The sequence below is a fragment of the Megascapheus bottae genome, chromosome 17 (genome assembly GCF_031878675.1).
Source record: "Megascapheus bottae isolate mThoBot1 chromosome 17, mThoBot2.hap1, whole genome shotgun sequence".
Lineage (NCBI taxonomy): Eukaryota > Metazoa > Chordata > Mammalia > Rodentia > Geomyidae > Megascapheus > Megascapheus bottae.
Window position 1 is genome coordinate 34,772,618 of NC_143525.1, and position 14,748 is coordinate 34,787,365.

Consider the following 14,748-nt stretch of genomic DNA (forward strand, 5'->3'; position numbering starts at 1 on the left):
TTGTCTTCTTGACTTTTTTTTTTTAGTTTGTGATTAGTCAGTAAGCAATATTACTTTCAGTTGTTGACTTTATATCTTACAACTTCATTGAATTTATTCGTTGGAACAGACTCTCTCTCTCTCTCTCTCTGTGTGTGTGTGTGTGTGTGTGTGTGTGTGTGTGTGTGTGTGTGTGTGTGTATTGGTCCTGGGAATTGAACTTAGGCCTCTGCTCTGTCCAAGAGCTTTTTGATCAGGGCTAGTGCTCTACCACTTGAGCCATACTTCCACTTTGGTGGTTAATTGAGATGAGAGTGTTATAGACTTTCCTGCCTTGGGCTGACTTAAAATTGTGACCCTTAGTTCTCAACCTTCTGAGTGGCTAGGATTACAAGTGTAAGCCACCAGTGCCTGACTGGTTCTAACAGATTTTAATAAAGTGTTTAGTTCTCTATACATCTTATGTAAACAGAGGTGATTTGACATCTTTTCCAACATGGTTGCCTTTAATTCTTTTAAGCTAACTGCTCTGGCTAGGACTTCCAGTGCTATACTGAATAGAATTAGTGAGCATGGGCACCTTTGTTTTGTTCCTATTTTAGAGGAAAAGCTTTCAGCTTCTCATTGTTACATATGATGTTAATTGTGAACTTGTCACATATGGTTATTATTATTATTATTATTAATTATTATAGTGCCAGTATGTGGGCTTGAACTCAGAGCCGTGTGCTCTCACTTGGCTTTTTCTCCTCATGTATTGGTGCTCTAATACTTGATACATACCTCCACCTCCAGCTTTTTGGTGGTTAATTGGAGATAAGGGTCTCATGGACTTTCCTGCCCACACTGGCTTGGAACCACAATCCTCAGATCTTAGCCTCCTGGATAGCTAGTATTACAGGTATGAGCCACAAGTGCCTGGCTGAATTTCTGTTTTATATCTTATATGGTCTTCCTTTTATCATTTAACTGCTTGAATTTAAAACAATCATTCAGTGGTTTATTTATATTCTTTAAAAAATTCATTCAGGTATTAATATGTGTGTTTAATTATATTGTTCATTCTTACAATCGTTCTTTGGAATTCCTTGGGATTTCATCCATGTTCACTGGCATTCATTCTTGTGTGCTTATTGCCGTGTTTTTACATTTATCTTGTATTTCTGAATGGAGATTTGTATATCAAGGCCAAATCATTGTTTGGGCGTTTTCATTGCTCATCTTTCAATTTGAATGTTCCCAGTGTTCAGGCAGGACTGCCGAGTAGCAGGATGGAGGTAAACTTTTTCACCACTGGAGAAGGGGGCTAGCCCAGTATCCAAACATTCACTTGTATAAGTCAGGGCACAAGGCCTGACTAGTGGCACCACTCACACAGTGGAAAACCAACTAGGGTCTTTTGTAGCTCCCAGTGTGAGGGTTGGTACTGTATGGTTAAGGGAAGAGCTGTTCATTTCTGTGCCTCACTTGAGAAGTGGTCCTTTTTTGTGTGTGTGGGGACCTACTAGGAGATGTTTTAGGCCACAAGCTGCCGTACAGCCCATGGGCCAGCAAGGTCCTCTTGTTCCCCAGGTGACTACTTTGTGTCTCTAGGGGCAACAGGGGTCACTATTAAAGTATGATTTCTACTCTTTTCCTTCTTCCAGTTCCCCTGCAACTTTCATATATTATATAAGTATTTGCTTGGTAGTGTTCCTGATGGGTCCTTCATTTTTTTTTTTGCCAGTCCTGGGCTTGAGCTCAGGGCCTGAGCACTGTCCTTGGGTTTTCTCAAGGCTAGAGCTCTACCACTTGAGCCTCAGCACCACTTCCGGCTTTTTTCTATGTATGTGGTACCGAGGAATCGAACCCGGGTCTTCATGCATGCTAGGCAAGCACTTTAACCACTAGACCAAACTCCCGGCCGGGTCCTTCATTCTTACCATTTTTATTTTTCTATTTAACTTATGTTGCACATGTACTAGATGGTGGGTGAGGAATATCTATAGAATATTGTTGTCTCAAATTAGAAAGAAGTCCACAATAGAATTCATACTTTGTGGCAAATATAGACTGGCAACAGTTTTAAAATATTTCTACCCAGTATATGAGAATGAACAGTTATATGTGTGTGCGCACACACACACACACACACACACACACACACGCACGGGTGCCCACGTGTGTTGGTACTGTGGCTTGAATTCAAGGCGTGGGCACTGTCTTTGAGCTATTTTGCTCAAGGCTAGTGTTCTATCTCTTGAACTCCACTTCTGACATTTTTTGGTGGTTAATTGGAGATAAGAGTCTCATGGGCTTTCCTGCCTAGAGTGGCTTGGAACTGAGTTCCTCAGATCTCAGCTTCCTGAGTCCTTAGGATTACAGGTGTGAGCCACCAGCAGCAGGTGTCTCATCTTTTACATACCTACAAGCCTAAACCCAAAGTGATTAGGTTATTTATGCAGTATCAATGATATATTGGGGACTAGATGTAGGGTTAGTGTACTTCCCAATTTGTCCTTGTTATTAACTGAGTTAAATGTGACCCTCAAGCATATTATTTTATTAGCATGGCTTTAATACTGTCACATGGAGATCAACTGTGGAATCAGATTTATAAAAACAATAATGTGTGACAGGATTTTTTTTTAATGGAATGGCAAAAGGAAAAAAAAAACAAAGGCCCACAAAGTAAAAGGAAAAAAAAAAACTCGGCAAAGAGAAAGATGTTTCCCTCTCCTGAAAGGATTACATGCAAAATCCATGAGAAAAGTAAAAAGGAAATCAGATTATAGCCCTTTTATTTTTAAGGGCAGGGTGAATAATTTCCTTGGGTGACTTTAGTGATGGGATTGGGCAAAGGAAGTTTGCATTGTGTTAAAATAACTTTCCCCTGCTTCCTTAGAGTGCTTTAGTAGGCATCCGTTGCTCCATTGTAATGTTGCTTATTTTAGAAGATTTTTCTTCCACTGAATGAACTCTTAGTGAAAGGACATTGCCAAGTTGATCTAGTTCTTCAACCACTGTCTTGACAAATGATTCTTCTGTTGAGTCTAAATTAAAAGAAAGTGCAGTGATCATTTGTAACAAACCAAAAGGTAGTTGCCATAGGTATGTTTTTTTTTTAAATCAGTTGTTCATTTGTAGAAAATTGAGATAAAATACTGTATCTAAAATCAACATTTAGCAAGACCTGGGACTATCTATCGAAAAAAATGTTTATCACGTATTTTTTGTTTCTATTTTTTTTTTTGCCAGTCCTGGGGCTTGAACTCAGTGCCTGTGTACTTTCCTTGGGCTTTCTCCAGGCTAGCACTCTATCACTTGAGCCACAGCACCACTTCCAGCTTTTTCTGTATATGTGGTACTGAGGAATCAAACCCAAGGGCTTCATGCATGCTAGACAAGCACTCTACCACGAAGCCACTGTTATTTTTAAGTGTAGTTTGGAAGCATTAATAAATCTGAATTAAAAATGACTAATTGTTGGATAAGAACAGGCTTAAAGTATGTTATGTTTTTAAAAAATATTAGCTTTCCTATGATGTGGTTTAGAGTTACTCTTTTATCAAACATGAAACTCATAAAAGACAACATATTTTGGGTAAGAAAGATGTTGGGGATTGAGTTTTCTTTTTTTCCAATAATTTGATCACAGCCATTCTATAGACATATAAAATATAAATATTAAGAATTGTCATGTGAGGTGCTGATGGCTTATGCCTGTAATCCTAGCTACTCAGGAGACTGAAGATCTGAAGTCATAGCTTGAAGCCAGCCCAGATGGGAAAGCCCATGCGGCTCTAATCTCCAATTAACTACCAAAAAAGCTAGAAGTGAAGCAGTGTGTGGCTCAAGTGGTAAAGTGCCAACTTAGAGTGCAAAAGCTAAACAAGAGTTCAAGCTCCTGAGTTCAAGCTCTAGTAGAGGTGTGTGTGCGCGTCTGTACGCATGTACATGCACGCGTGTGCACACACACACAATTGTCATAATATCCTCACATGTCTTCAGTCACTAAACTTAGAATACATTTTATTTAGTTAACAAATCAACAGATTATTTAATAAAACAAATAATTTGAAAGAACTACATCCAGTAAAAGTCTTTCTATACCTTTGACTTGATTTCCAGAATTTGCAGGCTTGCTTTCCTTTGATTTGTGACATGTAGCTTTACTTATTCTGTGAAGAAAAGAGTAAATTATTGTATTTTTTCTTTTATTTGGAACATCAGGAACAAATATGACGGGAAACAAGAATTTTGGAGCTCTCCTTTTCAGTAAAAGTTAAATTCATCTATGTTTAAGACACACCACTAAACTTTTCACAACTTCAGAAGAGATTAAATAGCTGTTGGCAATCAGAAATTTCCCATAACCAAATATATTTCATCTAACAATGTGGCCGCTTCAGGCTCTCATTCCCACTTTTCATTCACCTGTCCAGTGACCACACTTGGAGTGCTGATTCGGAGCACTGTAGCTGGTATAGTGTTAAAAAATACAAATAGTTTACTAGAATGCTTTCTTAGAAATCAAGCATTGGCATGTAAAAATTTGCATATAGCATTGTATGAAAGGCAAAAAACATGTAGGGTGGCTACAAAGCATACTTTGTACTGAGAAAGAAGCCATCACTGTTGAGTCCATGGGAAAACAAGTTTTACAGGGATCATCTTAGCCTCAGAGGATACAGAGATGTTACCTACCCATCCTGTGACCATGGCAACAGTATCGTGATAGCCCTTGATGGCTGAGGACCTTTCACGCATAAGCTCTTACCAGAGTACATTACCTGCAATGAGCCACTGTGGCTGACAGCAGTTAAGAAAATGGTTTTGGTATTATCCAGTGAGGAAATTGTGGTTCAAAGGAGTTAAACCATATGCTTAAATTCATTCAGTGTGTGATTCATCCCAGGACTATAATTCTAGGGCCTTTTTTTTCTTGGCTGACAATGACATCTTCATAATCATCATTGCTCAACTTGGATAGAGGGAGGGTGTGTGTGGGACAACTTGTAAAGTAATAAGAAAATAAGTGATTATATGGGAAATGACTAAGCCAGGTGCTGCTGGCTCAAACCTGTAATCCTAGCGACTCAGGAGGCTGAGATCTGAGTGAGGATCTCAGTTTAAAACCTGCCTGAGTAGGAACGTCTGTGAGACTAATTTTGAATGAACTACTCAAAAGCTGAAAAGTGGAGGTGTGTGATGAAAGGGCATTAGCTTTGAGTGACAAAAAGCTAAGGCCCAGAGTTCAAGCACCAGTACCTGCACACACACACACACACACACACACACACACACACACACACACACACAGTTTAAACATAAGTGATACAAAGATACAGAACAGGTTCTCTGATTGAACTACTAGGATTAAATATTACATACTCAATTGTCCTTTATATCATTGTATACCCAACTATTTTACCTATATAGAACTTTTGTTTTCAAATCTGTCTCTCAAATTATTTTACTGGAATGAAATAATGTATACAACTGAAGATATCTAAGAATATAATCTTCAGCAAATTTCAGGATGTAATATTGGCCTAATATATAGAGAGAGGCTTGGTCATTGTGAGGTTAATTCTTTCCCCAATCAGTATTTACCCTTCTTCTCCATCTAGTAAGTTGCAATAGGTTTCAATTTCTTTTTCCAAGAATATTTTGATATCAAGAAGCTGATCATACTCCAGCTTCTGGCCTTCTGTTTCCGTTCGGATCTGTTGTAATTGTTCTTCCTTTGCGCTGATCTGATCCTGTATTTGCTGGAGTTGAACACAATAGTTTCCTTCCATCTCAGCCAAGGAACATTCATAGGACTGTTTCTGAGAGAATGAAGGAAAGAAAAAGAGAATTGTATGTTTGTATTTTAAACATTCCCAAGGCAGAAAGGAATCTTTGTTTAGGGCCCAAGTACCTTCCATGGAAAATCCAAATTGTCAAGATTAAAAAAAAAAAGTACTCTCTATTAAAAATGCCATTTTTCAAGTTTTGGTATTGGTGAGTCAGAGTAGCATTTATGGACAGCATTCTAGATATTTATGATACTCTATCTTTTTAGTCATATATCATTACATACTGTATGTTGTGTTACAATATCTATTTTAAGCTGTCAGTGGCCCATACCTATAATCCAAACTACTCAGAAGGCTGAGATCTGAGAATCGCTATTCAGAGTCAGCCTGAGCAAACAAATCAGAGACTGTTATCTCTAGTGAACCAACAAAAAGCTGAAAATAGAGCAGCTTTGAGCAGAAAAAGCCATGCAAGAGCTCAAGGTCCTGAATTCAAGCCCTTAGTACTGGCAAAAAAAAAAGTTTAAAAAAAGCATAAATAAGGTGTGTATTATATCTTCTCTATATAACATAATTATTTGCATTGCCATATTTGGATGAAAGTTTGAATGTATCCCCTGAGAGCTTGTAGACTAGAAACTTGGTCCTCGCACGGTGATATTAAGAAGTGCTGGGAGCCAGGATCTAGTGGCTCACACCAGTAATACTAGCTACTTAGGAGGCTCAGATCTGAACATCCAAGTTCAAAGCCAGTCCAAGCAGGAAAGACCTTGAAACTCTTCTCTCCAATTAACCATCAGAAAACCAGAAGTAGCCTTGTGGCTGCAAGTGATAGAGCTCTACCCTTGAGGAAAAGAGCTCAAGGACAGTGTCCTGAGTTCAAGTCCCATGACCGACAAAAAAGAAGTGGTGCTAGGATCTTTAAGAGGTGGAGCTCAGTGGGAAATAATTGAGCCATTGAAAATGTTGCTCTTGGAAGAAATTGTTCATAGTTCCCCTGAAAGCGTTGTTACAGTGATTTCTTCCCAACCCCACATGGTCTAACTTCCTGCCCTTCTACTTCTGCATGTACTTTCACCACAATACGATCCACCATGATCTAGTGGTGCCAGGTTGTTTGGATTTTCAGTGTCCAAAACTATGGATCCCTTTTCTTTCTAAAGTATCTGGCCTCATGCATTTTGTCATACTGATGGCAAATGGACTGACAGATACTGGATTTGGTGGCAGTTTCTACATACCATAGCCACGAGGGACTGCAGTTCTATTTCCAGAGTTTGCAGGTTGCGTTTCAGTTCTGTCAACTCACATCTGGCCGATGTGACTGCTCCTGAATCATCTGAGATCTGTTGTCGCAGGGATGCGCTCTGAAACAGATTTGTCAGAAGCGTTAGTTGCCGGTCTGGATTGCCTATCAAACAAGCTTGGCCTGTGTGAGCTCCCATAGTCACACCTTTTCATTAAAGCAGGCCTCGGCATCTCTGCGGTTCTGCTCCGCCAGGTCCTCGTACTCGGCCCTCATGTTGTTCAACAGAGCAGTCAGGTCTACTCCCGGGACTGCATTCATCTCCACGTTGACGTTACCTCCTGAGGCACATTGTAGGACTTTCATTTCCTGGAAAGGGATCAGCATTAATACTAAAGAGAGGCCTTTTTTTTGGGGGGGGGCACTGATATTCACCCCTGCAATGGAAGGTGAGGAAGGAAGCCAGACATCATGTACAAGGCGATGATGCAGGCTGCTTTCTCACCTCCTCATGGTTCTTTTGGAGATAGGTCAACTCCTCATTGAGGGCCTCACATTGCAGCTCCAAATCGGTTGTGCAAAGGGTCAGCTCCTCTAACACTCGGCGAAGACCACTGATGTCGGCCTCAACACCCTGGTGCAGTGCCAGCTCGTTTTCATACCTTAAACATCACAAGGTGCTTAAGCATTCTTATCACAGATTGGGGTAAGGCAAAACTTGTAAAGACATTTCCTGGTGTTTCTTTTTTTCTTCTTTTTCTTTTGGTCAGTCCTGGGGCTTGAACTCAGGGCCTGGGCACTTTTTGCTCAAGGTTAGTGCTCTGCCACTTGAGCCATAGCACAACCTCCAGCTTTTTCTATGTATGTGGTACCAAAGAATCGAACCTAGGGCTTCAAGCATGCTACAACTAGGCCACACTCTATGCCCTTGCTGGCATTTCTTACAAGGATAAACTGTTGAAATAATCTGATAAGCCTACTAACTGATGCACTTTATTCTATGGGTGTCCTTTTGTTAGAACTGATTTTTGTCATCCAGTGTGTTGGGCAGTTGAAGGAAGTATTGCTAGATTTAAAGAGTTGGTGGTAGCTCTTTAGAAAGGTGTGTGACATTGGATTTCTTTTGTAGAATCATTTTGTCAGCACATTTCAGGGGTTAAAAGGAAAAGATTGAGTTCTTTAGTGGCAGTATTTTCGTGTCTGAATGTCATGAACGACTTGATTGGAACTTACTTCATCTTGAAGTCATCAGCAGTCAGTCTTGCATTGTCATTTTGCAGGATAATTCTGGCATTACCAGAGGTCGCAGAAATAATCTAAATAAGACAGATTGTGCAAAATGTGAAATAAGCAAAGTCAAAGGACCCTCTAGATTTCAGTATGATTCCATGGTAGGCATATGTATTAAGCACCGTTTTTTCCCTATGTTAAATGAACTCTAAATTTCCCTCAGATAATAGTTGTCCTGAACTTAAATGTTACATGGCCTCTTCACACCCCCTCCTCCCTCTCTTTCTCTTCCTTTCTTCTTTTGTACCTGTTCTGGGGGCTTGAATGCAGGGTCTCTCACTCTCTAAGCTATTTTTGCTCAAGGCCAGTGAGCCACAGCTCCACTTTTGGCTTTTTTTTGGTCGGGTAATTGGAAATAGTCTTATAGACTTTTCTGCCAGGGTTGGCTTCAAACCATAGTCCTCAGATCTCAGACTCCCGAGTAGCCTGGATTATAGGTGTGAGCTATCAGTGCCCACCTCAAGTCCATATTTCTTTTTTTCTTTTTTTCTTTGCCTGTCCTGGGACTTGAACTCAGGGCCTGAGCACTGTCCTTGGGCTTTCCTCAAGGACAGCATTCTACCACTTGAGCCACAGCACCACTTCTGGCTTTTTTCAGTGTATGTGGTACTGAGGAATCAAACCCAGAGCATTCTGCATGTTAGGCAAGCACTCTATCAGTAGGCCAAATTCCTGGCCTCAAGTCTATCATTTCTTACCTGCTTTTTCAAGTCTTCAATGACTGGGAAATATCTGCTGTAATCATGATCAAGTCCCCGGCAACAGCCAGGCCCGTACTTCTCATACCAGCCCTTGATCTTCAGCTCCAGCTCCCCGTTAGCCTTCTCCAGGGCATGCACGTGGTCCATGTACAAGGCCAGACGGTCGTTGAGGTTCTGCATGGTCATCTTCTCATTCCCGGAGAGGAGGCCAGCCTCATTCCCGAGATAACCAGAGCCACTTCCTGGTGCTCCATTGTGGCTGCAGCTGCCCCCAGAAGAAATGCCTGCAAGAGTGCAAGAATAGCTGCTTCCTGCTCCCGACCCAACACACACGCTACCAGTCACAAAGCTGGTCCCTCCACTAGCCAGCCGGACCGACTCAGCCGGGGAGCACATCCGCCTGGATCCACCAGAAAGCCGAAAAGACATGGTGACAGCCTGGCCAGTGCCCCTTTCCCAGACTGGTCCAGAGCGAAGGCCACATTGCTCAGAGCATGGCTCAAGTGGCCTTTTATAGCATCTAGAAGTCCTTGCAATCCACAGGAGCCCACCTGTAATAAAGCACTACTTGCATCTTAATTGTTGTTTGCACCATTGGGTGATTTTTTTTTATAGTGTCCAGTAGGTGACAAGATGCCTCAGGGATATATTTTATATATGAAAAAGGTGGCAGGTAGAGTCAGACTAAATCATAGCTTCATAGCCCTAGTAATATTAAATCATAGTTCACAGACCATGGAAGCCATAATTTAGTTTTACAAAAATTTCTTTTCCAGGTTGAGAATGTGGCTTAGTGGTAGAGTGTTTGCTTTAGCATGTATGAAGCCCTGGGTTCAATTCCTCAGTACCACATAATCAGAAAAAGCCAGAAGTAGGGCTGTGGCTCAAGTGGTAGAGTGTTAGCCTTGAGCAATAAAGAAGCTGAGGGATAGTGCCCAGACCCTGAGTTCAAACCCCAGGACTGGCAAAAAAAATAGTTTATTTCCTTTTTCCCTTCCCTTCCCTTCCCTTCCCTTCCCTTCCCTTCCCTTCCCTTCCCTTCCCCTCCCCTCCCTTCCTTTCCCCTCCCCTCTCTTCCTTTTCCCTCCCCTCCCCTCCCCTCCCCTTCCTCTTCCTTCTTTCCTTTCTTTGCATAGTGCAGGTCTGTGAACTCAAGTCCTCCTGTTTCAGTTGTCCTAGTATTGGGAGTACAGGCATGTACTACCATACCTGGCTTTGCACATCTTTCTGATCGCAGGAATAGAGTCTAGATTTCCTTCCTGTCCAACCAAGGATTAGTTATTCAAGTGAGAAACAGTCACTAAACTTGTGCTGCACATATGTACAAGTTTCTTCATGAGTCACTTTAATGAGTTGTTTTTTTTAAAAAAAAAACTGAAACCAGACACTCAATATCCAGTGATCTTTTAATAGTAGGAGTTTTGATTTTAAAAAATGTTGAAAACAGATAATAGCATTCCTGTGGTCGCTTACTTATCTGTCTTGCTACAATATGTACCAATATGTATTGAGAGTTCCTGATTCTGCGGAACACCAATTGAACTAACTTTGGAGTGTCCAAATGGTTCACTTCCCTGCCTCAAGGACATGGCTTATTGTTCTTTACATGGATATATTTAAAACATTTTGACTTGTTTTGAGACATAGCTTGGTGCCTACCAGTGGGACATGAAAAGTCTGGAGAGAGAGATTTTCATCATGACCTGAAATTCCCTCACTGTGGTACCAATGTCAGTTGTCATGGAGGCGAGAATGTTCTTTTCTTTTGCCTTGATGTCCTTGGGCTCTTAACCAGTACCCTTGTGGTTCACCCCTACGAAGTAAACACCCACAGCCTCACCTGAAGACTCCAATCATTAGTGGCTCCCATAATGAATGACTTATAAGACAGTCTGAAGGGCACAGACATTTTGCAAATATTAATTATTTGTATCATTATAATGAAGTGGGCATGTCAGACAACTCTCTGTCACTTACAATGGGACAAATTAAATTGGTCAACTAATTACAGGCTTAGTGGTAAAGCAATCTTTTTTTTTTTTAAATTTCCTGAATGAGATGTTTCAGTGTTGTGGATACTGAATATATTGATAAATATCCAATGTTATTGTCAGTAGAAGGCATGGAATATCTGGTTGATTTGTATGCATGGGTTTTTCTTGACCACAAATATTAAAAAAATTAATATGAGAGTAACTCAGACCTCCAATTCATGTTTGAATAGTGCATGAGAAGAATTCGTTTTGCATTTAGAGACTTATTACTGATTTTGTTGTGACCTGGTCAAAATTTTAATCATTTATCCTAAGTTCTCATGAAAAACAAAATGAAACAAAATACAAAAAGCAAAATGTATTGTCAGTATGATAGTTTACAAGGTTTGAGTTTTTGTTTTAGATAGGAAGTATTATGAGGTTGCAAAGTATTATTAGCATAATCTATTTATCTCCAGATAGTTTATAAATACTAATTAACTTCACATCTTTTGCAAAATAAGTTAAGCATATATTATTAGCACCATTTTGGAGATGAGTTGGCTCCCAAACTGAAATGGCTGCATAGATCACAGACAACTCCTCCTCCATCGAAGCAGGCAGGGGACACATGGTGCTTAATTCCTTCCCGAAGGTCATCCCCACTGACTCATTGGGAAAGTCTCCTGAATTCTCTTAAGCATGAGCTTCCTGTCTTTAAAAAGTTTAGGTATGCTTTTGTCCTTTTTTTGGAAGTGGAGGATAGATTTAATAAACTTCCCAGGCCACTTCGGTCCATGTGTCTATTCTGGGAGGGCGGTTATTTTATCCATGTTAAGGAAGAAGTATCCAGCAATTTATTCTTCAACTTTTTTTTTTGAAAATCTATTAGATAGTAGAATGTTACAGAATGTGCATAGTATAAATCATCAGAGTGATCAAATAGAACAAACCCTGAAGTTAGGCTGCATTGGGGTTTCCTTATTTCAGGATAAAGTTTTTCAGTGTGTCATGTTACTCTAATGACTGTATGTTAATTTTTCCCTCAATGAATTTAGGATTTAGTTTTAAAAACATTGTTACTTAAAGCCCACACTCTACCTTTTCATTAGCCAAGCTTATGAAGGCTTTTTTCTAGAACACAAATGAAGTTTTCTCATTACATTGTTATTATTATTATTATTTTTGAGAAAGGGTCTTACTATGTGACAGTGTCTTACTATGCAGCCCAGATTTACCTTGAATTTAATATGAACCTCAAGCTGGTCTCAAGCCCATGATCTCCCTGTCTCTGTCACTCAAGGGCTGGAAAGAATGCCTACTTAGTTTTATTTCCTTGGAGAATCAGGTTCTGGTTTGCTAATTCTTCTCACCAAATGACTCTTTGGGTTTGGGAAGGAGACTGAGAGCTCTGCTAACCTCAGATTGACTAAAGGTCCAAAAGTTTTCAGCAGAATGGTATTGGTCAAGTCCCCAGATTTACTGGATTCCTCTTATGAGCTGTGTAGCTCTGGGGAAATAATTCAACTTATAAGTGTTTTGTTAGTGTAGTAGGTAACACATCAGTCTCATAACTCAACTTGTTTCTGCTTCAATTTTGTCTCCTGTAAGGTAAAAATGATATAGTTATCTTCTGCACAGGGTTGTTGTGAAAATTAATTTTTAGAATAGCGCTTTCTGTGTGGTAAGTGTTGTTATTGTAGTAAGTATTGTTATTGATTCTTTCTGGAATCAATTCTTTCAATTTGGTTCTAGTAGTAGGAGTTTATTCCCTGAGTTATCATGAACTGGTGGTCAGACATTTCAAATACTAAAGAAATCTGAGCCAAGCAGTTAAAAATCTTTGAAGAAAAATAGTGATGTCTATTTTAGAGCAGTTTTAGGTTCACAACAAAAGTAAGAGAAATGTACACAAAGTTTCTGCATATGCACTGCGGAAATGGGGTTATCCCTCATACCCTCCACTGCGGAAATGGGGTTATCCCTCATACCCTCCACCAGAGCGGCACATCTATTTCAGTCACCTAATCTATGTTGACACCTCATATCACTAACCTCCAGGATGTGCATTTGTGCTTGTTCTTGGCGTTGTACATTCTTTGGGTTTGGACATTTCAGTGGTGATGTGTAGACTCTTAGGTATCACAGAAAATATTTTTGCTATCCTAAAATCTTCTTGGTCTATCTATTTATCCTCTGCCCTGGCAACAGAGATCTATGTATAACAACAAAAGCCTTTTAAATTGGCTTTTTTCACTCATTAATTACATTTAACTTTCCTCCATGTCTTTTTCTGTGGCTCCACACCTCATTTCTTTCTTTCTTTTTTTTTGGTGTTGAATAATAGCCTATTGTCTAGATCTAGACAGTTTCTTTACTCTTTCACTCACTGAAAGGCATTCTGGTTGCTTCTACAAATGTAGAAGTATGCCATTAATGAACAAAGTGACTAAATCTATCTGTGTGAGTTTTTATGGACATGATTTTTTTTGCATTTTTTATTGTAATTAATAAAAGGGTTACATGATATTTGCCAGATAGAAGGTGCATTAATTCACATACATTGATACCCTTTCACATGTCTTGGTACCCATTTCCCTCCCCCCCCCACCCCCCCCCACCCGTCTTGGTTTTAAAATGCATGTGTACTGGTCATGGGGCTTGAACCCAAGACCTGGATTGTTATCCTGGAGATTATTTTTTTCTTTAGGCTTTACCACTTGAGCCACAGCTTCACTTGGGGTTTCTGTTGGTTAATTGGAGATTAGATTCTCATGGATTTTCCTACCCGCACTAGCTTTGAGCCATGACCTTTCGATCTCAGCCTCGTGAATAGTGAGGATTAGAGGCGTGACATACAGTTTTTAACTCTTTTGGATAAAGGGGTGAGGGTTCAGCAGCTCCTGGATCATGTAGTAAGAGTAAGTCTGGTTTGGTAAGCACCTGTTAAACTATTCTTCAAAAAGAAAGCTAAATCCTTTGGACTACGAAGCTGTAGGGGGAGTTATTTTTTTCTGATTTTGAACTATTGGATATGAGGCCCAGTTAATTAGATAAGTGAGAAAGTAGATATGTGTTTGAAGTTCACTTGGGTTGTTTTAAGTGTGTGTGAGGAAGGCTTGGGAGTGACTCCACTCAGCTGGTGTGAACCTGCTTTGCAGACTGCAGTGATAGATACTGGCTTCTGAGGAAAACCAGGCTGTCACGTGGGTCAAGGCAGGAACCAAATTCATTCCCTCTCAAATACGTCTCTGAAGGAGTTTCTGCTGTGTTTCTAGCTCCTCCTGCCTCCATGAGTCAGGGAAACAAATTCATTGATGACACAGGCTGCATACAATCTCACCTACAATTCTGTCTAACTTGAGGAGTCCATTGCTGTGTAGCCATGGGTGGAAAAATCTGAACAGTGTGGTTGTAAATCTCCACCCTCATGGCAGAGAGACTAAAATAACGATGTAAGGACTAAAATGATTAATTTTCCATGCCTCGCATGTCTCTCTTTCTCCTTTCAAAAGGAACTTTTTATAAGGTCTGAGAGCATGGCTCAAGTGGTAGAGCTCCTGCCTAGAACCTTATAGGTTCTGAGTTCACTCCTTAGCGTTGGTCATGTGGAGTATTTTGTGTGTTTCTGATGTTTTATTCTCATTAGCTGGCATTAGTATGTACTCAGACAAAATTTTACAGAACTGAGAAAAAGATCCCAACTAGTTTACATATGTTAAACTCACTCATAACTTGTAAGGACCTATGAATTAAACCAAGGAAACTAAAGACAA

General features: G+C 40.1%; 1 protein-coding gene across 1 annotated transcript; it reads right to left on the reverse strand.

Annotated features, from left to right (window-relative positions):
- Nucleotides 1–2,859: 2,859 nt before the first annotated feature.
- On the reverse strand, nucleotides 2,860–9,428 carry Krt26 (keratin 26). Its single transcript, XM_090351516.1, has 8 exons — nucleotides 8,997–9,428; nucleotides 8,242–8,324; nucleotides 7,514–7,670; nucleotides 7,216–7,377; nucleotides 7,004–7,129; nucleotides 5,575–5,792; nucleotides 4,072–4,139; nucleotides 2,860–3,011 (listed from the first exon to the last, which is right to left on the reverse strand). Exons 1-8 carry the CDS (start codon nucleotides 9,426–9,428, stop codon nucleotides 2,860–2,862), a joined length of 1,398 nt encoding a protein of 465 aa, XP_090207642.1.
- Nucleotides 9,429–14,748: the final 5,320 nt, after the last annotated feature.